The sequence below is a fragment of the Eublepharis macularius genome, chromosome 9, assembly GCF_028583425.1.
Source record: "Eublepharis macularius isolate TG4126 chromosome 9, MPM_Emac_v1.0, whole genome shotgun sequence".
Lineage (NCBI taxonomy): Eukaryota > Metazoa > Chordata > Lepidosauria > Squamata > Eublepharidae > Eublepharis > Eublepharis macularius.
In genome coordinates, this window is record NC_072798.1 from 32488695 (window position 1) to 32511082 (window position 22388).

The 22388-nt window shown below is 42.6% G+C and overlaps 1 protein-coding gene across 1 annotated transcript in view; it reads right to left on the reverse strand.

The window, feature by feature from the left end:
• Positions 1–22388, reverse strand: part of SYN3 (synapsin III) — a 255305-nt gene that overhangs the window by 16848 nt on the left and 216069 nt on the right. The window contains exons 7-9 of the mRNA XM_054989464.1: positions 12527–12669; positions 8437–8511; positions 5346–5448 (exon numbers count right to left, since the gene is read on the reverse strand). Coding sequence (XP_054845439.1) covers positions 5346–5448; positions 8437–8511; positions 12527–12669 — 321 coding nt within the window. The remainder of the gene's footprint in view (positions 1–5345; positions 5449–8436; positions 8512–12526; positions 12670–22388) is intronic.

Genomic DNA, 22388 nt, shown 5'->3' on the forward strand with positions numbered 1-22388 from the left:
TTACCTAGTAATTACTTGCATACTGTAATTGCTTGCAGATCAAACTGATATTATTTGCAGATCAAACTGATATTAAAAGGACAGCATGCAACAACCTGGAGAAAAATGTTCTGACCCTTTAATAGCAGATCAACTTAAGGAAATGGGCAGCTGATGCTTTTCATGGCATAGACGGAAGTAACTCACTGTGTTAATAAGGACATCTGCACCTAAAAAGGGCAGGGTATCTTTTCTCCTGGCTGTTGAGAAGGCTCAGATTCTCGGGGGTGGCTGTTCCTGGTTCTGGGGCAACACAGCTGCTTTCTCAGCAGCCGTAAGTTGAATTCAAGATATTGTCATGAAGTTACAAAGTCATGCAATTCTGCTGAGCACAAAAAGGCAATTGTATCTCTAATAGAACTCTGTGTACGGTTTTGGGTCTTATAAGACAGGTTCAAGGTCAGGATACCACATCTGCCAGTACAGTCCCTTGCAGCCTGACCCCCTCTGAAGCTAGGAAATTGCCTTGATTCCATTTTTGGAATTTGCAAACAATTATCACAAGGGCTAAATCATTTCACTATTAAACAGCTAAGAGTGTTCAGGTATTTTTCCAAGATCAGTTACCTATGGATCCATTTCTGATCATTCAGCTGTTAACTTTGTACATCAAAGGAGCGTTGGCTAACAGGCAGAAATTCTTCCCACCCTCTACTCAATTGTGCCTGATAGATTGGCGCCCTCTAAAAGTGCCCAGTTACAACGTTACTAGAAGCTGCTCTGGAATGATCTGCTGGAAAAGAAAGAGGGAAATCAGGATAAAAGATCAGGCTAAAGCTAACATATTTTCCTTCCTGGCAGCACACTTGTCTCACATGACCTTTGACCTGTCACTGATTCCTGCAGGATACTTGCACAGTGCAAGAATGTGCCATTACCGCAGGGCTCATGTGGTTCTCATCAGCTTCTCAGAGCTCAGTGGGTGGGAGTGCTTTCCCACGTATCGCTATTTTGATGTGTCAGTGGCCCTGAATGTAGCTGTAGGCCAACTTTGCTCATCTTCCTGCGTTGGTGGAGTTTACAGCAGGTCAGACACCAAGTCTCCATTCCAACATCCTCATGCGGTAACCAAGGACACTTGCTCATTCTTCAGCTCACTTGCCCTAATTTTCTTTTCCCTCCCACTAAGCAGATCTTAAATTTCAGCTTTGATTTTTTTTTCTTTGCTGGCTTTTCATACATTCACCCCTCTCCAGTTGACCCCACTCCCACAAATAAGCCCACCCCCCAGCATGGTAAGTCTGACTTCAAAAAGCCAGTTTTCTTGCCCCAGTCTGTGTGTTCCTGAGACACAGCGCTCCATTATTCATGCCACCCACAAACTCCACTGGGAGCTTGTTTTATCTGAGCAGTTACCTCCAGTGAGTTGTGGATCTAAAGATTTTACAGGTTTCACTTTTAGAGGTTTCATGAGACAGACTACAACCTAGGAGCAAATACATCGGTTGATGGTCTCCCCAAAGTATGCCTCGAGAGATTTCAATAATAATTTTATCTGAGGCCAGGGCATATAGTAAAGGATCAAGCAGATTAAAACACAATCAATTTTTGTGCCTGGAGTAAGGACCAGCCTACATATGGTGGGGGGGGGGGGTGGATGATATAGGCACACCATGATGGGGAGAATCAGGCCACAACCTTATTGATTATGGGTTTCTCGGGTCCTGGCACAGCAGAGGTTGGGGATAAGGTTGGGGTAACTGAGGGAAGAAGGCTGGTATTAGTGCCTGAAGTGGCGGAAGCCACTCTTCCCACCCATCACCAGCCTCCTGGGAGTGTGGTCAATGCGTCAGCCCCAAGGTTGGCTGTCATGCACTCAGCCCCCAGAGTCCCTTAAGGGACCCCCCCCCCCTTTAGGGTCATGAAGAGAGCCCTGTCGGCACAACCTGTGCTATGTTCCCCAGCCAATGCCTAATGCCAACATCCAGTTGGGATGGTTGTGCTTTTTAGCAGTACAATCAAATATATGCAGCAGACACCTTTAGCTGTGGGAAGATGAAAATCTCAGGGCCTATTAGCCAATCAGAACCGTGGCTAACCAGCAGTTTCCTTCAGACACATCAAGGATGATGATTAGGAACAACAGAAATAAAATTTGAAAATCTGGAGTGGGAAGTGGGTTTTTGCTGGCAGAGGGAATGCCCAGCATACCAGTGGCCTTCTAAACATGAGTGGCCTTCTAAACATGAGTTGAATCTGCAGCCCTCAGGTCTGCAAAATAAACACAGGAGGGTTGCCAACTTTTATAACCTTCTGCTTCTTAAGCTTTTAAAAACAGCTTGGTCTGAAAGCTCTAGAGGATGGCAATACTGACTGCTATGAAAAGTGTTGCCTGCTGATTTTTGCTTGTCAACTGCTGTTAAAAGCACAGCAGTAGTTCAGAGCAATTTCATCTGATCAGTTGACAAATTCAGAACCCAGAAATGCTTTACGTCTTGCTTCTTCGTCCTAATGTACTCTTTACAGATGCCCTTTTATTCTCCTGCCATTGTACACTCCACCCTTTGATGTGATTCATCAGCTCTTGCCTTCCCCCCAGTCAGCCAACTTCCTTGCATCACACATGAAATCAGCAATAAGTTTAGTCTTCATGTCTCAGCCTAATGCAGAAGAGGGAGAGATGCTTCAAGAAAGGGGTTGGGTATCCCATTTACCTGCACATCCAAACTTTCTGATATACCTCTCCTGGCCCCATTGGTGATGTGGTGGTGAAAGAGAAGGATACACACAAACACATCTGGAACTTTACTATAGTGATGGAGATTAAAACAATTATGTTTTTTAGTCCTACATACCTAAGAACTGACTGTCTGGACCAGATTTAGACCCTTCTAGCCCAGAGTCCTGTTTCTAGTAGCAGCCTATCAAATGCCTCTGGGAAGATATCAAGTTGATACTGGCTATTCTCTGCATCTGGCACTCAGAGGTATACTGCTTCCAAACATGGAGCTTCTGCTTAGTTATCATGGCTGATAGCTATTGACTGTGCCATTTGCCCTGTGTAAGTATCTATCACAGTGATCCCAATGTGGCACCCATGGGCACCATGGTACCTACCATGGTATTTTCTTTTGTCCACTTGTTCCTTGAGCCCTCCTTGAGGGGAAATCCAAAGCATTTTGAATGAAACAAACAAACAAACAAACCTGGGAGCTTCAGGTTGCATCCTATCAGCTGGCTGCCCAGCTAAATACTGAGCACATCCAGCGCAGGCATGTCTGCCACTGCTATTATTTTATTATTATTTGTATTTACATGATTTATAGTCTGCCTTTCTCAGTGAAACTCAAGGTGCATTACACAGTGTGAGTCAATATGATCAATGGCTCAAATATACAATAACAATGCAATAGGGCAAGGATTGCAGAAATTTGAATATATCCAGAAGTCTGATACTGAGCTGAAACAAAGCCTAAGCAGTTAGCAACATATAAATAATTATACATAGCATACTAAATGATGCATTGGAATGCTCCCATTCCAGTGGCAAATACTCTGTGATCAGCTCTTTTTGTCACGGTAGCTATTTCCCAGACTCCTAAAGTGCCAACTCTGATCTAGCATTTAGCCTTTAGTGAGGGACATATCACATGTTACTCTTTTCTACGTAACAAAACACAAGAGGCTTTCCCCAGTAATAACCGTCCCAATACACAAACTATACACGGGGGAAAAAATTTGACAAGTCACCTGAAAGATTAGTATATACAAATGCAATTCTTTTTATAAATATTTTCACATAATTAAAGATGAAAAAATACCATTAAGATTAGTGCTCATTACATCTGATGGAGGAAACAAACAGCTCAGTCCACAGCATCCTCCAGGTCGAGTCTCTAAGTTCCGTATTAATTTCACTTAGACGCTGAAGATACTGACAAATAACCACTTCCGGAATTGACCCTCTATATCCAGGAATGGAAACAATTTGTCACAAGCTATACTCCACTGACCAGAGGAACCAACAGTCACAGGTAAGTGTGTTGAATAGTGACCCTCAAATAATCCTTTTGAATTGTATTTTCTCTTTCTTTGCAGATTGGTGGAACTACAAAGATGTAAAGGGTCCCCCGAAGGGGTCCCCCCGCCCTACATGTAGGCTTGTTTCGTGTTCTATCCTCTTCCTCAGGGGCCAGATGTTTCTCCACCAAAGGAACACTTTTCAAAGAATCACCGCAAACAATCTCTCGTGCATTCTTATTCAGCACACATCAAAATGGTCAGTATAACCACCACACCCAACTTAACCTTAAATACGTCGGGTAACCTTAAATAAGTAGGGATTATTTGAGGGTCACTATTCAACACACTTACCTGTGACTGTTGGTTCCTCTGGTCAGTGGAGTATAGCTTGTGACAAATTGTTTCCATTCCTGGATATAGAGGGTCAATTCCAGAAGTGGTTATTTGTCAGTATCTTCAGCATCTAAGTGAAATTAATACGGAACTTAGAGACTTGACCTGGAGGACGCTGTGGACTGAGCTGTTTGTTTCCTCCATCAGGTGTAATGAGCACTAATCTTAATGGTATTTTTTCATCTTTAATGATGTGAAAATATTTATAAAAAGAATTGCATTTGTATATACTAATCTTTCAGGTGACTTGTCAATTTTTTTTCCCCGTGTATAGTTTGTGTATTGGGACTCTTTTCTACGTGACATAAGACACATGGCTGGAAGTGACTGGAATAAGTATATATTTGTTTATTTTCGTTCTTCAGTGCAGTCTTACATTTGCTAGGAAACAGAAATGTTTCTTAGGCATGCATATGAAAAAATGTACTCACACCTAACCTTTCCAGTTCATCTCCTCCCTTTGCCCATTCCATTGAGAATTTACACTTGAAATATTCACGGCTGAATTCACACCAGACCCCTTTGCCTCAACTCTGCCTCCTCCCTTATAATCTTTCCCATAAGAATTCCCAGTATGATTTCTGTTCATATATCTGAAGAAGTAAGCAGTAACTCACGGAAGCTCATATTGAAATAAATATGAGCCACTGGCCTTTCATTTTATTTTGCCAGATTTCAGCAGACTAAAATGGCTACTTCTTTGCAATCATCTATTTGACCAGCCTATTTCTGAGACTGGTCAATGACATATATGAGATAACTTCTAACTATTCTCAAGGCACATTTTCACACACTCTGCTCTTCTAATAAGCCAATATGAATTGCCTGCGGGGTGGAATATGTGAAGGAGACGCACTGGCCAAGCATTGGAATTTCTGCACGTTTAATAAATGAATGTCTTGCTGCATGTCTTTGTATGCAGGATATTTACATTGCACTCAGCCTCTCACCTCAATGATATAGTCCTTCCCATCCTTGCTGTGGACAGCTTTGACTGCACAAATGTCAAGGCCACCAAACATCTCTGCAACAGAGTCTGCCCAGAGTCGATACCTGCAGAAATCACGTACAGATATTTGAATATTCCACAATCAAAATCAAGCGAGTATCCTGTTCAAATATATCAGAATTCTTAACTTCCCATGGACCATAACAACCAACACACTTTCTGGATGTTCATAAAGACTTGGAATGCGTGGATGTCCCCCATATAAACAGTATTTAGATAACTTCCATGACATTATGTATATCCCCGGTACAGCCATCACCAATGCCTACTTTATTACCCTCATCCAATGATCCTGAATGTGTATATCGTAGTGGATGATGGGCATCTGAGGATAAAGGCAGATTTAACATTTTTGATCAATGAGACTGGTCTGGAAGCAACCTTTCTTATCCAGTGAAAAACAAAACAATTCTACTCGTTTATAGCAAAAAACAGTTATGCAGGTTGTTGATGTGAACCACCCCCACGATCCCCAGGGCAGATGTGCACATATGGCTAACTAATACTATATATACAGTATACTAGAATATCAAAGTAAAAAGATTTAGTGTAGCCCTCCCCTCAACAAGCAAGTATATTATATAGAGAGAGCTTTTAATGATAAAGAGTGCTTTAAAAACCTCTTGACCTACTAATTAGAACCTGAGGTACATGACACTTGGATGGGTGGCCACAACTGGTGTAGGCCTGACCTACATGCCAGAGCAGCCATCGACAATTATGAGAGGTCACAACCAGGAGAACCTGGGTTCAAATCCTGACTTAGCATGTCCTGGCAACCAGCTGGAGACCCAGAGGGGGGATATTGGCAATGATTTGGACATTGGCAATGGTGTGATATCACTTCCAGGTTCCCCTAGAACTGACACCATGCCTCTCTAGGAATTGTTGGAAACTATGGTGAAACTATAGTGTTTCTGGTAATTCTTAGAGAGGACTGCGATTACATCTAGTTTTCTTTGGAAGTGATGTCACATCATTGACCTGACAGCCATTTTAAAAATTATTTATCTCCTGCTGCCACTCCAAGCAGATTCAGAAAATAAGTTCAGGGGCAGGGGATCTCCCACTTCCACCACAAAGCTGGCAAACTTATGTTGTTGTTGTTGGAAATACAATGTCTTGTGCAGGAGTCATTTCGTAGAAAAAGAGCTGGAGGAACTCATTTGCATAACTCATTTGCATATGCCACACGCCTTGCCATCATTGGAAATGTTTCATTGGCATAACTGATCTGCATATGCCACACCCCCTGGCATCACGTATCCTGGCTGTTTTGGACCTAATCCTGGCCGTTCAGGGCCGAAATTGGGCCCAAAATGGCTGAAAAGGGGCCCAAAATGGTCAGGATCGGGCCACTGCTGAGCAGGAGAGTGAGCCACCACCCATCAGAGGCCCAATCTGGGCCATTTCAGCCCCAATCCAGGACTAAACGAGCCCAAAATGGCCAAGAGTCAGGTGGGTTGGGCCACCTGACATGTGACCTCTTTGGGGAACTGCCAGAACTGTGTTCCTGTGCGTTCCCCCTCGAAATGAGCCCTGGTCTTGTGTACAGAGAAGGCAGAAGACACAAGACACAAGGGGCAGCAGGTCTAACAGATACATGGCAGAATGGGATCCTTCTCTGCTCCTCTCTCCAGTCCTTCCTGCATGTCTCCAGCTTGGTATTCTTAGGCTACTTCCTGCTTCCTGTTTCTTCCCGGAAGTTCCCTCCTCCCTTTTTACTGAAGTAGTTAGTAGTATCTGTTCTGTTTCTCTCAGTTCTGTCAGAGTTGTAGTTCCTGAATAAACTCTGTTCATTCACGCCTTAATCAGACTCAAGCTCATTCCTAAGATATACCAAAGCCTACAGTTGTGAGGATAAAACAGGGAGAAGGAACGCTATGGAAGCTCTTTGGAATAAATGTAAAATAAAAATGAGGTTGATCTAGACTACCATTCTGTTTCTAACAGCAGTCAACCTTATGCTTGTGGAAGCATGCAGAAGAGACCTGCCGTTTAAAAAAAATCTTCAATTTTATTTATTTCATTTATATCCTGCCTTTCTCCCCAGTGGAAACCCAAAGCGGCTTCCATCATTCTCCTCTCCTCTATTCTGTTCTCATAACAACCCCATCTGGTTATGTTACCTGAGCCCCAGAACATAAGAGGCTCATTGTGTCTTCTGGTCTTACTTCTAACTGAAATCACTCTGTCACTTTTGTTGTGACCTCTACACTTAACCAATGAGGTGACAAAGCATTTGGAGAAGGCTAAAGGAAAGAGGACCAAGGTGATTACAACTTCCTTGCCAAGAAGGCCGTTTCCACATGTCATAACGTCATGCAATCCTCACAGAATGAGGGTGTCTTCATGGCGCGATTTCTGACGTCATCACACCATGATCCCGTTTCTGTGGCACGGTGATGTCAGAAATCGTACCATGGAGATGCCCTCATTCCGTGAGGGTTGCACAATGTTATGACATGTGGAAATGCCTGAAAGGTACTGAAATAGAGTTAAAATAAATTCACACTGGTAAACTAATTCTTTCCCACAGAGGGTTTATGTGAGGAGAGAGGTGCCAGGAATATGCTGTGGATATTGGGATTAACCCCATGAATCAAACAGGGCTTCAAGGCCTACTGATGTGTAGCAACCATGGGCAATAGAACAGCTTTTCATGAAAGGACTGAGAAACAGAGTGAACCAAAGGGATGGGAAAGATTTTGAGGTTCAAAACCTTGGCAAGTACAGATAAAATTAGTTATGTGGTCTCATTCACAACCCTAGTACGATAATATGTAATAATAAGGACTTCCTGAGGTAATTGTATGTAAGTACAGATTCTTGTCAGAATCCTGAGAATCCTGAGATGGGTAGGATTTTTTCAGTTTCCTTTCTCTGGGTGATAACTGCTCCTTCCACCAGATAAGAGAATCTCTGCACTACAGAATATTTAGGATAATAGTTAATGTAATCTTGATTCTATGCTTATCAGATTGACCCAAAGCCCCACTGCATTTCTGGCTGTAATCCTTTCCATTCATTACCTCTCAGTCATGGCGATCTGCTCCAACATGGCAGAACCTGTGTTTGCTTTCCAGTTTCCTGAGATCGATGTTCTCCTGGGAAAAACAAACAAGCATGCAGACAATCAATTCCTCCAAACACTGCAATGTTTTCTCCAGGTTAAAAAGGGATGGGAGTGGAATTGAGGAAAGTGGGCCAGAGTGTGTTGGCAGGGCACACTTTCTGACCCATGCTGTCCTAAGCATATGATGGCTTGGTAATTGTGCAGTTTCTTCTGTAAGATGGGAACTTCCTTCTGTGTGCTGGCTGGCACACTCCCTCTTAGTTACATCTCTATTGGAATGCTGGCTGGGTATTCTGGTTTTGGCTTTATGAACTCTCTTCTGGATATGTTAGACTTTGTACAGTAGAAATGTCTGTGAAAAGCCTGTGGAATAATTAACCTTTCACTCTGTAGTGTAGAATTTAAACTGCACAAGAGAGGCTTCAAGCCAGAAAAGCCAAGAGAATGCTTCCCACAGACATCAGTGATCTTTAGAATGTGATTGAAAAGGGGGTGATGTGAGGGAAACACTTAAAAAAGTGAAATGCTGGCTTTCATTGAGCCTGCTGTCTGTTGTAATTACTACCTGGTGGAAAAAAGAGCACTCTCTCTCTGCTATCTTAAAGTCAGTGGTTCTAAAAGCTACATACCACAGTATCCCAATGACTCCTCAAGAGTTATTAAGGGATATGTCTCCTTTAGCTGTTAATGTCTGTCATGCTGCTGGCAAACTCAGCCTTCTGAACTTTGAGCTACGGAAAAGTGTCTCACTGGTAAACTAGGACCAGCCATCTTAGACACAAAACTGTCACATCTCACTGTCTCCCGTTGAATGGAATCGGAGTTATTTTTGCCAGCAGTTCTAACTAGTCAATGCATCTGTCACAAGTCAGGTTGGGGTTTCCTGACTCAGCTTACAGACAGGGGCACGATTCAGCTCAAGAGCACAACATGGGAGCAGAAGGGCTTTAAACTTTCCCTCTGCACAGTTTTCCTGAGCCAAATGTGCTATGCTCTCAAGTTGAATCAGGCCCCAGCATGGTTGGGAACATTAGTCCCCCAGCATCATGTTTTCCTATGTCAGATCAGGAAATCCTGACCTGTCTTGTGGCAGGACATATCATCTAGTTTGTCTTACACTGTAAAATGGCTAGGGCAGCCGCACAGTATGTCAGAGCAAGTGCCGAGACCCCTTGGCTCCTTCCCCTTCCCCCTTTTATTTTACAGCCTCTTCCCAGAACATTCTTTTAAACTATTTGTCCTTATCCTGAAAGTTAGAGAAATGATTGTAAATGCACTTCATTACACCAGTAGTGTTCAATTAAGATCAAAGTACTTTGTCTTAATAACAGCAGCAAGGGCTTTTTAATCCATTGGGGAAGGAAGAAAATACTTTTAATTACAGTGAACATTCCAGTGTAGGAAAAATCTTCATACAGACAAGCTAAGGAAAAAGTAAAACCTTTTGGGTTCCAATGAATTTTTTTCCATGTACCAGTCTTTTGTACAAGAGGAGAGGAAACGGTTTAAACTAAATCCTACATAAATTTTATTCATAATAAAATTATATATACTAGCATAAATGGATTTAGCATAATTGATGGGCATGTTTTCAGCATTTAAAGAAAACCCCACAGACTCAATGGTACATGATTCATCATAGACTGAAAGAAATTTATAGTTTGTATAAGTGCTAGTGGTGTGGCTTGTCAAATTCAGATTTCATACATTTTTTGTGACTGTGGTAAAAATTAAAAGATTTTGGTATTATGGAATACAGAGTAAATGATTACCTTTAAGATATCTACTGAACTGATTTATCGTGCTACTTAAGAGGATACAGGAAGAATCACGGTTAAAACAACTGCATTATTCATTGGAAAACATGTTCTCTACCCTTGAAAGAATAATTCTATAGGATTTGGGTAATGGCTTTCTTAATGAAGTTGATATAATAAATGGTTATAGAAAGGCTATGTATCTGAAAACCATTCAGCAATGGCTGATATCTGCTGTGTTTTGGAACAGTAACTTCAGTGACTTTATGTGCAATTTTCTCTTTTGCAAATAAATATTTATTTCCTTCATTTATACTCCACTTTTCTCCTCACCTGGAAACCAAAGTGTCTTACAACATTTTCCCCTTCTCTTTTTTATCCTTACAGCTACCCTGTGAGGTAGGTTAGGCTGATTGTGTTTGGCTGGCCCAAGGTCATCCAGCAAATTTCCATGACAGAGTGGGAATTTGAAAGATGCACTCTCTCCATTTCCCTGCTTTAACCAACAGTACTATTGCTAGACTGAAAGCCAGAAAATTAAGTCAAAATGGAGCCTTGAATGAGGCTAGTTTCTATTGTAGAATAAGTATGTAAGGTGTATGTGATGTTAAATATTTTGTTAGATCCAACTCATGTTTTCTTTTGATTCAAGGATGCTTCTGCTTGTGAAGGGCAAGGTCTCCAAAACTGTGCTCAGTATGGTTTCTGGGGATTTCTTGAACCCTGGGTGCAAGAAAGTTCCGTTCCATTAACAGAGACCCACTCTTGCCATTTTGGATCTAATCAGGCTGATATCTACCACAATTTACTACAGATATTTGCATTTGCCTGTTCTGTGACTCTCAAGATATTCAATGAGGTATTGAATAAGAAATTAAGGAAATTAATCAGAAATTTCTTTTAATAAGAAATTCTGCGTTACTTATTGGACATCTAAGTAAAATGTTAGAGTAATAAATGTTAGAGTAATAATTTCAAGAGTTCCCAGGAAGAGATTAGCTAGGTTGCTTCTATATGGGGATGCTTCCCCATAGTGCAGTTACTAATGGTGCAAATGCAGAGGCGTTCACAGTGACAGTGGGGCATCCACACAGTGGGAGCTTTCTCCATACTTTCCTTAGTCATCCCCACTTGCCTGCCATTTCCCCCCTGCGCTATCTGAGGGCTAAAAAATAAAACTGGTACTTGTTATAGTATTGTAACACTAAAGCAAAGTTTGACTGTGTATGCACTAAAGCAAAATACCAACTTAAAAAAAAAGCCAGAAAAAAAGGTTCTCTGGTGTGGGGATGGGGGGATGGTAGAGATGTGAGTCGAGGTTTGAAACCCTCCCATCCACACAGCTGCAAACCTTCTTTGACTCTGAATATTCAGAAAAGGCCATAGCAAAGAATGGAGGAAAAGCAGGTGAAATCCCCCAAAATGGAATGAACAAAGACCTTATGTGGCTGTTGAAGAGAGGAGAAACCAGCTCCACTTGATCAGAAAATCAAAGCAGAATCTCCAAGTGGAAGGAACTGTGCATGTGGTTTATGAAGGATTTTGGAGAGAGTCAATAAATACCAGTTTATGCTCAGAAACCAACATCTGGATCAATGTTCAGTTCCCTCAATTCCATAAGCAAAAATCCATACTTTCAACTGCATTGGCAATTGCTATGGTTGTGCATCAGTGTTCAGATTGCCCTTGTACTGGGCTGCTTTCCTATTCCTATTTCCACTAGAGGGCATCAACAAGTTTTAGAAATATTCCAAAATCAGCAGTCAGGAAAGATTTAACTTTTCACTAAGTAAGATAAAAGAGCTGATAAATGGCAAAAGAGAGTTTGTGGCATTATATAAATCTTGAGTCAGAAGAAGCATAAGCAGATGCACACCCTGAAGGCCATGCCATTGTAGACAAGCAAAAGAAATGGGGGTGGGGGGGAAGGCAGCAGAGATTAGGTGAAATCAAACAAGCCCCACCCCACAGAAACTTGAATTAACGTCTTCTTGAGATTTAACTTTTTAAATTTGTGCCCCATTTTTTTTCCTCATGAGGACCCAAAGCGACTTACACCATCCTCCTCCCCTTCTTTACCCTATTAGGCCAAGAGAGAGTGACAGTCCCTAGGTCAACCAGTAATGGTAAGACCAAAATAGGATTCATAATAAAAAAGTCTTGGATCAATGGTTACATCTATGGAAAATGGTTAAACGCATTTTTGAACATTTATGATATACGAAGTAGGCACTGCATTTCAGACATCAATGTTTTTGTTCCCTCCAAACCAGTTCCAAAGTCACTCACATGTAAGCTTTGTAATTGGTGCCAATTTTCTGGATTCGGATATCATATTTGGAATCAATGAAGGTCTCCGTTGTGACATATGTTTTGGCCATGGCTACCACACTTGCAATGTCTTGGAAGTCATGCTGGTTCTCAACTTTTACCTTTGGTTAAACAGACAGCAAAAAGTATGAAATTAAAAAAAAGAATACATCCCACGAAACAGCTTAACTTCTGAGCATCATTCTTAGAATTAAGCACAATGCCATCAGCAAAATTTGCATCAGTAAGACAGGCAGGAACTGCCTGTACACAGCAAGGACTCTAAGAAGAATCAGTGCATCCCTGTGCAGGCTGCCCATAGAGAACATCACACCTTCTGGAGGGAGGGGGGGGGAGCAGGTCTCTGAATGTCGCAGTTAGGCAGTATCCCCAAGTGCAGCATATAGCTGATTTCCATTCTTTCTAGAGTGGGATTGAACAGGTAAGGTTTTAAGAAAGAGAGTACATGTGGAAAATCCTTAAAAATGACCAGATCTCCCACTTCTTAAATTTGTACTAACAGAAGCCACTAATATAAATTCCCCACTTCTGCTATTTGTTCCAATATGCAACAAACTCCTAGAGGCTCAAGGTGGTGGTGGTTGTGCCCTAAGTGATGGCCAATTAATGGACTATAGTTGGCTGTTTTGATTAAATGTTCTGATCAAAAACAGGACAATACCAACTAAAACCAAACCAACCAGAGCAGAATCATCAGAGACAGTGGCCCAGTGAATGAAATACAGAGCAATGAATGAAGTACAGGGCAAACCCAAAATATTGAAAATACTCCTGGTCCTTTGATTGCATTTTTGACTGATCAGTGTTACTGCCTTGGGAGGAAAAATATGATTGTTTAAAACCCTCCAAGCAATGTTTTGTCAGCCTGCCCTGACCCACTGTTATGCATATTTACAGTGCATCTTTCAAGGGCATAACACTGTTTAGGATTGTGTCCAGATTAGATGACAGTAGCGTGCTCTACGTGAAGCTGCCCTTGAAGAATGCTTGGAAAATGAACATTGGTACAAAATGCAGCTGCCAGCTAGCATTTTAATGGGGGTTTGTTGTTGTATGCAGCATATAACTCTGGCACTCTTCCATGTTCAACACTTGCCAGTTTGTTTCAAGGCCCAATTCAAAATGCTGGTTGTGACCTTTAAAGTCCTAAATGGTCTGGGCCCAAAATATCTGAAGGACTGTTTCTTTAATCATGAAATTTCCCAAACTCTTAGATCACAATCTGAGACCCACTCCTATGTGCTTCTACTCTTTGTGGTATTGTAAACAGAGACCCAGAAGATGACATTTTCTGTTGTACTGCCTGGAATGCTCTCCTAAGAGAGACCTGCATACCCCCAACTTTTCCTGCGTTTTGATGGAACTGTAAAAGATTGTAGTTCTAGAGCAACAGAATTTCCTTTAAAGCCCATGGAGAGCCACATTTACACCTACCAGCAATCAAAAAGTAGAATGACTACTATGTTCTATGGAACACACAAATCTAATTATAAGGTATAACAATTAATATTATGTAACTATTTTTAATTTTTAAATTACTGGAGTACCTCTGTGCATGTAGGGTTGCTTTCCCCCCACTACTGTTGAACCTTACCCAGCCCTTGCATATCTGGAGTGAGAGGAAGGGGCTTACCTCTCCGCCTTCCTCTTCTCAGCAAGAGGCACAACAGGTTGGGTGAGAGTCAGTGAGATTGCCAAGCTGCCTGAAGGAAGGCCAGCTGGCTGTGAAGCAAGGTGGGGTAACCCCCCCCCCCCCACTACAGCCTCCTTCTTTCTTTGGGTGGCTGTGGTTGTTTTACTGTCCCTTCATGGTAGTCAGCCTGTTCTCCCAGCATTTGCTCCAGGGCTGGAACGAAAGCTCAGAGGCTACAGAGGAAAGGAGGCGGCTGCTGGAGATATCGGGCTCTTCTATTCCCGGAATGAGGCCTGCAGCTCAGAGAGGCTCACAGCTTACTTATCCTCCAGTGCCAGCTGTTTCAAGATGGGAACCACTGGCCAAGCACAAGCCCTACTGTTCAATGGAGAAAACAGGGTGATACTTACCTGTAACTGCTGTTCATTGAGTGGTCTTTTGTGCAGGCACACATGGGAACTGCACATGCATAGATGTTCCAAAGCTCCTAGAGGCACAAGATGCTCACCCAGCCTTTTTGTGCACTTTTCCCTCAGGCACAGCTATAAAAGGCAGGGCAAGCGGCTTCCTCCCTCAGTTTTCTGAGCCACCAGTGTAGAAGGAAGGTAAGAAAAAGAGCACATGGTGGGAAAGGAAGGAGGGATGTGTGCCTGCAGAGATGAACAACAGTTACAGGTAAGTGCAACCCTGTTTTCATTGTCGTGACTTCTGTGCAGTCCCACATGGGAGATTAGTGAGCTAATTTACCCAGGAGGTGGGTATGAATCTCTTTAATGGAAGAGACTCTTCAGGTTGGCCTTGCCCACTGCTGCATTCCTTCTGGAGTCTACATCAATGGCATAATGCTTGATGAATGTGGATGGCATAGACCAGGCAGCTGCCTTAATCAATTCCACTAGAGAGATGCCCAAGTTGAAGGCTGATGAGGTGGAATGAGCCTTTGTAGACTACGCTTTCACATGCAATGGGCATGATTGTTTAGACTGATTATAACAATCCTTAATAAGCCAAACTATCCAATTTGAAATTATCTGTGTGATGACCTTCAGACCCTTTTCCAGCCCTGTAAACAAGACAAAGAAATTAGAGTTCTTTTGGAAAGGAGCTGTCCAGTCCAAGTAAAAGCACAAAGCACGTTTAACATCAAGGGTACTCAAAAGTCTCTCTGTGTCAGCAGGAGTAGGAGTAGGGAAAAATACCAGTAAGGCAACGTCCTGATTTAAGTGAAAAGCAGAGATGACCTTCAGCAGAAAAAGGAGGCTCCCAGGGAGGACAACCTTATCTGTGAATATCTTAGTGAAAAGAGGGCCATGTCTCAAGGCTTGCAATTCACTCACCCTCCTAGCTAAGGTTATAGCTACCAGAAAGGTTGTTTTAGCTGTCAGAACCTTAAGGGAGCAGATAGCTAGGAGCTCAAAAGATAAGCCTGGATGCTGGAGGATATTGGTTTGCTAAACCTCTGAGGAAGAGTTTGCATAGTGGCCAGGCAAAGAGAGATTTACTGTTGATATCGTCATGGTAGGCTCAGATGGCCACTACATGGACTTTAATGGAGGAATTAGCCAAACCGTGATCCTTTAGCTGGACCAAATAGTGCAAAACAGATGGTAATGAGGCCAAGACTGGGTTCAAGCTGCCTGTGGCCCAAAGAGAACCCCTCCTCCCAATTTGTCTAAGTATGATTTCCTGGTGGATAGTTTCCTAGCTTCCAACAGGACCTTCTAGACTGGGGAGTAGAGATTCAGTCCAGGGAAGATATGAACCAGGCTGTTAGTTTCAGAGTGCCTAAGTTGTGGTGGAGCGCAACATCATCCTATAACAGATGTGTTGTTAGGGGGAAATGGTAAATTCTGCCCTGCTCCATTTGGAATAGAGTGGCAAACCAGGCTTGCCTTGGCCAGTAAGGGGTTATTAGGATTGTCAAAGAATCTTCCTTCATCATCTTACTGAGAGTTAATGTCATAAGAGGAAGAGGGGGAAATGCATACAGGATGGTGCCCGACCAAGGTATCTGAGAGGCATCCCTGAAAGAAGCCTACCCCCCTCCTGCCCATGAGCAATATTGAGCACATCTCCTGTTGAGGTCTGTGACAAACAGATCTATGGTAGGTTACCCCACATTGCAAAAACAGGGCAGAGGAAGTTCATGCGGATGGACCATTCATAGTTCTGGGATTTGGACCAACTTAGTGCATCTGCCAGAACATTGTCCTTGCCCATTATGTGTATGGGAAAGAGAGTGACTTGGTGCTGGATAGTCCATTCTCATATCAGTGAGGACCCCCAAGGAGAGAGCCAGGAAAGCTGTGCCCTCCTGTGTATTCAAGTAATGCATGGAAGGCATGTTGTCCGTGCATATCTGAACGTTCTTGCCTTTCACTAGGCAAACTGGAGCCTTCAGAACATACCTTATTGCCCTGAACTCAATGAGGTTGATGTGCACAGACAATTTTTGAGGGGACCATGCTCCCAACACAAGCTCCCCCATCCTAACAGAGAGGCATTTGTGTAGATTGAGATGTGTCCAGAGATCTCACCCTCCGTACTAACTGCTTAGTGTGCAGAGATCCTCACTCAGGGATACAGCAGAATCCTCAGGAAGAAATTCTGATGGAGAAGGTTCTGATGCAAGATCTGAGCTGACATTGGAATCATCATCAGGGTATATAGTGTGGTTCAGTGTCAGTTCCAGGGCAGCGTTGTCTTCTGGAACTGTGGCTGGAATCAATGTAGGTTTAGTTTTACTCCTTGGTTCTAAGTGAACCAAAAGATAAAGGTCTTCTTCCTGGAAGAAGTAATGAGGAGGCAGATACATGCCCAGCAAACCTTCAAACCCATAAGAATAGTAATGGTATAGGGAACTGTACAGAGAATAATGGAACCATAGGCGTCTATGGTAAGGAGCTAGTTCCAAGTGATTGTCATTTTCAGATCACAATCCCTCTGTCTTTCCATAGGCTGTATTGGTGATGGCAGCAATGGAGAAACGGCTGTAGGCAGTTCTATGACTTCAAGAATCTCACCCTCTGAAAGGGATGGAACCAAAATGGAACACTTTCTGGGGGTTGGATATGGAGTTCTCGGAACCCTGGGTGGGCTCGATGCAATTAAAGTCTTCAGGGCTGATTCCCAAAGAGCTGCTTTAAGTCATGATGCCCTTTCATGACACGCTTTGGGCGTAAATTGTTTGTAGACTCCGCACCACAAGGTGTCATGGTCCTCACCCAGAAAAAGAAGGCATTTATTGTGCCCATCTGATTGGGCCATCTTTGTCCCACAACAGGAACACTTCTTGAAGAGGGCCTTTGATGCTATGGAATCGAAGGCCCTAACTCACATCTATAGTGATGGAACCGAGGAGCAGAGAGAAACGTCCTTCAGGGAGGGTAAAAGAAATGAGGGAGGGAGCTGCTCGCTCCACTTTTTATAGCCACACCTTGGGGGAAAGTGCACGAATAGGCGAGGTGAGCGCCTTGTGCCTCTAGGAGCTTTGGAATGTTTGTGGCTGCCCTGCGCATGTGCAGTTCCCATGTGGGACTTCACAGAAGACAATGAATGGGAAGGGTGCCACACTGAAGAAGAGCCACAGATAGCATGTCCAAGCACCACACATGGCTCCCAAGCCACATCAGTGTTCTGAAGGGTTTTTGGCTGTTTGACCACAGCTGATTTTTGGCTGCTGAGTTCTTTTGATTGGTTAGACCTTGCTGCCATGGTCTCCCCCCCCCCACCTTTGAATATGAATTCATTTCTATATGATTGCCTTGTTTTGTGCTTTGGCAGGTTTTTTTTAATAGAAAGGTGCAATAAATATTTCTGAAATAGATGCTGATGTGCCCCTCTGCATATGCAAAGTTCAAGGCATTTGTTCCTCATTGCCTGCTCCCCAAATACCTGACTCCGAGCACCTCTGTGGAAATCTCTGCCTCTCTAAACTTCTGTGTAGCAACGGATAAAAAAATCAGATTCAGTATAAATACCACCATGTGTATGGTTATATCAACCAGCACATCAGTTCAGGGCCTCTCAACAAAAGCTGCTTATAGTTCCATCACATCACTGGATCTGGCGATCCTTGTTTTTTCTTTTTTGTTGCTGCTTGCATTCTTTGTAATTGCTTGGCAGTCCAGGCTTTGAGAAAAATGCAAACCAGAGCTATCCCAAAGGATTTTTTAAAAAAGAACTTGATGACAGCTCTCAGAGTTATTAAGTTTTGTAATTATTTTTCATTTTATTTTAGATGTTTCTCTCTGCTTTCTTCACACTGGGGACTCAAAGTAACTTACAAAATTGCTCCCTTCTATTCCATTTTATCCTCAGAACAATCCTGTGAGGTAGGTGAGGCCAAGAGAAAGTGACTAGCCTAAGGTCACCCAATGACCTTCCACATCGATGTGAAGATTCTAACCTGGGTCTTCCAGATCCTAGTCCAACATTCTAACCCCTACACCTTTGGATCTGATGGTTCTGAGCTGTGTCAATTGGAAGTGCTGTTCCATTGATCATTTGATGCTAGCAGGATATGATGGAACATTTGACACTTGATTTTGATGTCAACTGCTTTGAACTTGATGAGGAAGTAGAATATAGATTTTTAAATTTTAAAAAGTTTCAGTGGGAAAAACTTTTTTTGGGGGGGGGGATATTTAACCCTCCATCTCTGTGGCCCTGATCCCATTTGCTATGAAGCTTTGAAAGAAAATGTTGAGTTAAGCTCAGGGATCTTTCACTGAATGTGAGATTTGACCCTGAAATCCAGACCAAAATTTGTAAGAATTATCAGGACTGGAAATGACACTATTAAAGACTGTTGCTAGATTAATTGTTATATGCTGTTCTGTACTGAGGTACACAGCTTGTTTCTTTATACTGCAATCCATTTAATAAGCTAATAAGTGATTCCAGGGGCAGGTTGTTAAAGTCATCTCAGCACAGGAATGAGTCATACTAGCTCTTCCAGAGGCCCCTGAAAAGATTAACCGTGCTTTTGCCAAGGCCCTTATTGAGTTTCCTTTCTTGTGACATTTTAGGGTCTTTCTGTTTAAAGCTGTGCTCCAAATTCCTCTTTTTAAGACTCTATGTTAATTATATTCCAAATAAATACAAAATGATAAAATCCTATAGGTATATAATTCAGTAGTGGTTTGATTTGTCAAGCTGTCTCAATGAGAACCTTTGTTGTGCAATTGTTAAGAGTGTTAGACCAGGATCTTGCAAACCCAGGTGTGAACCCCCACTCTGTAATAGCAGCTTGCTGGGTGACTTTGGGTCGGTCACTCTATCTCAGCTTACCACACAGGATTGCTGTGAGGAGAGGAAATGATGTAAGTCTCTTGGGAAGAAAGGTGGGGTATAAATTGAGTAAATAAACAAATATAATTGTGGGTAATAGAGGAGGCAAAGGAGGCCTAGTTTTCACTGAGGTGATAAAAATTATGTCTGGGTTGTACCATCTGCAAATGGTAGGCTTGCTCAATGAAATGTCCTTCATCTCAAAAAATCTCTCCACATAGAAAATTAGAATTCAGGGTGACAGGTTGAGCCTAGCTTTCTCTCTGATATGTAATTTCTAGTGAGGTAGCTTTATGTCATGTGAGCTCCTATCTAAAGTCTGAAGTGGTACAATCTAAGCACAATATACCATTTATGCGAGAACTAGGCTAAAATCATAGCCTGCATTAGGGATATTCATTCAGAAACTAATTGAAATCCAGGGATATCCTGTTTGTTAACCATGGAAGAGTGACTAAGCCAAATTATATTATTTTTGTCTTTTGACTCAACCTGACTAGGTTAGTTCCAACTGTTTTTCTGGCTCTGATTTTAGGGGTGTGCATAATAAGAATATGAGCCAAAAGTACACAAAGAAATTGCTGGTTTGGCTTGCTAAAGTAACTTCCGGAATGCTGAACCAATTCCAGGAAACTAAATTGTAACATGTCCTTCTCACCAAAAAGGCTGTGTATTTCATTTTGTATTTTCCAGCAGCAGACAGGCACTGGGCTTGCCTCACAGGGCAGCAGCTTGTTTTCTTGAACAGCATTCACCCATCAGAAACCTTACATTACCAACCAACCAACCAATTAACCAATCAATCAATTCTGTGGATGGGAAGGGGGAATGAGACTAATGCACGTGAGTGCATCTCCCCACCCCCTACCCTGTAGTTACCCGGGAAATGGCATTTTCTTCCTCCCTGCCAATCAGATTCTTGCAAGGGGAAACTCATCCCCTCCTCTCCTATCAGATTTGCAAATGTGAGGAAGGAAGACTTTAATCATAGGTTCTAGGAGAAAGCACTATTAAATAACATGGGTCTTATATCTGAGTAGACCTGTTTAGGATTACTTCCATGATCTTTCAGGGCTCTCTCTTTTTCTGAGTCAAATGGCAAATGTGTACCTACTCCTCCCTTTCAAAAACAATCCTGTATCTGCTCCCACAGCAAAAGGAAGACTTATGGGAAAAATAAGGTCTTTTGTGTGGGGGAGGGGGAGGAATTCAGCCAATCATTCTTCCGGCCTGCCTGCTTGCACTTGGTCAGTAGAGAAGATTGGTAGCAAGAATGCCCCATTTTGCAGGGGAACACTGAGCATCAAAAGGAAGGATTTGGATTTGCCCCCAAACTACAAAGCTCAAGGAAACATAGTAGTATCAAGCAGTAGCGGAATGTAAAGGTAATAAGTTATCAACCCTATAGAAAAAGAAAAAAGTGAACATGAAGCAGGATTGTTTTTAATGTTGCTGCACTGCATTGGTTGGAGCACTCTCCTACTTGGGAGCACCCCACTGTAAGCAGTCGGCCCAGCCTCCACCATCTTTAATAGCCATTTTAACATGGCTGTTTGTGATATTAAATGGCACCAGGCCTCTGGATTTAAAATGGCAGCTTGTATTGCAGCCAGAGGACTGTCAGCTAACAGTTGCTGAGTCCTGCCCGGGAGATCCAGGCACAAATGGAATGCCGTATAGGAATATGGAGTGATTAGAGCTGATTGGATTTTCGGTCTCCCCAGCCCCTAAGGAATCCAGTGCAACAAAGGTCTCGCAGAGTCATCCCCACTTAACACATTCCTTTCCCTCCTTCTGTGATGAGATCTCCTGTTCTTGATTGAGGAGCTAATCAAATGACATTCATAAGTATTTACAGTTGTTCCTGGGAAGGTACATCCCCCATCTAAATTCATCAGCTTAGCTCTGGTGGACTTCATTAAGAAACTGCCCCTTTGTGCAGTGCTAGAACAAATTTTGCATTTGCTTTCACATGCCCCAGCAGCTACCAATCAAGGTAATCAAACCTTTTGTCAGTCCCAGGAACTGACTGTTGGAGTGTTTGTTCTAATGGCTAAGTGGGTTCTCCCACCTCAGGGCATATACCTATAAAGGTATATTTTACCTATAAAGGTAGGGCCCTGGCCTCATTCAAAGTGTGCACACTTATTGGATCCGAAGTGCTGCTCCCTTGAAGTTTGCCCTAAACCTCTTGCTTCCTTGGCTGAGAACACTGGTGTTTGAAGCTCTCCCTCCGCGGACCCCCTGCTCTCTGGATAGGTAATTATCGCCTCGCAAACCCTCAAATCTATCCCACCTTTGCCACTGCTTTTCCTAGGCCTCTTGTGTGTTTGTGTGTGTATGCATTTGCCCCCTGAATAAAAATTACCCTTTAATTAAGAGCACCGTTTTCATGTGTGTATATATCCTTGGGAAAGGACTCCGTAAATTATTGGTGAAGAGATCCCGTGGTTACTGGCCTCTTGCATAGCTGTCTTCCTTGCTTGCTAATTTCCCTCACAAATTCTATTTACTCGCAAGGAGACCAATTCAGGTAACACCACAGCTGCTGCACCACATGCTGACACTCACCTTCTATGGGTCTGTTGCTGTTGTTGTTGTTGTGTGTGTTACTGGGCTTGAGGAAAACTCAATGGATCAATGGTTTAGCATAGGAAGGGAACTAATGGTTGATGCTGTTTTTGGTCATGCATGAATAGCTTCTCCAGAGCCTCATTTCCCCATCCCTCCTTGAAAAGAACAGTATGCATTTGCACATGCGCAGCCAGTGACTGCACAATGGACTAAAATTTATGAAAATGAAAAAATCAAACAGATAAATTCTGAGCTGACACTGACCAACCCATAGCAAACTAGTAATGGAATGGAATTATTCTGGAACTCCCGGAACCAAAA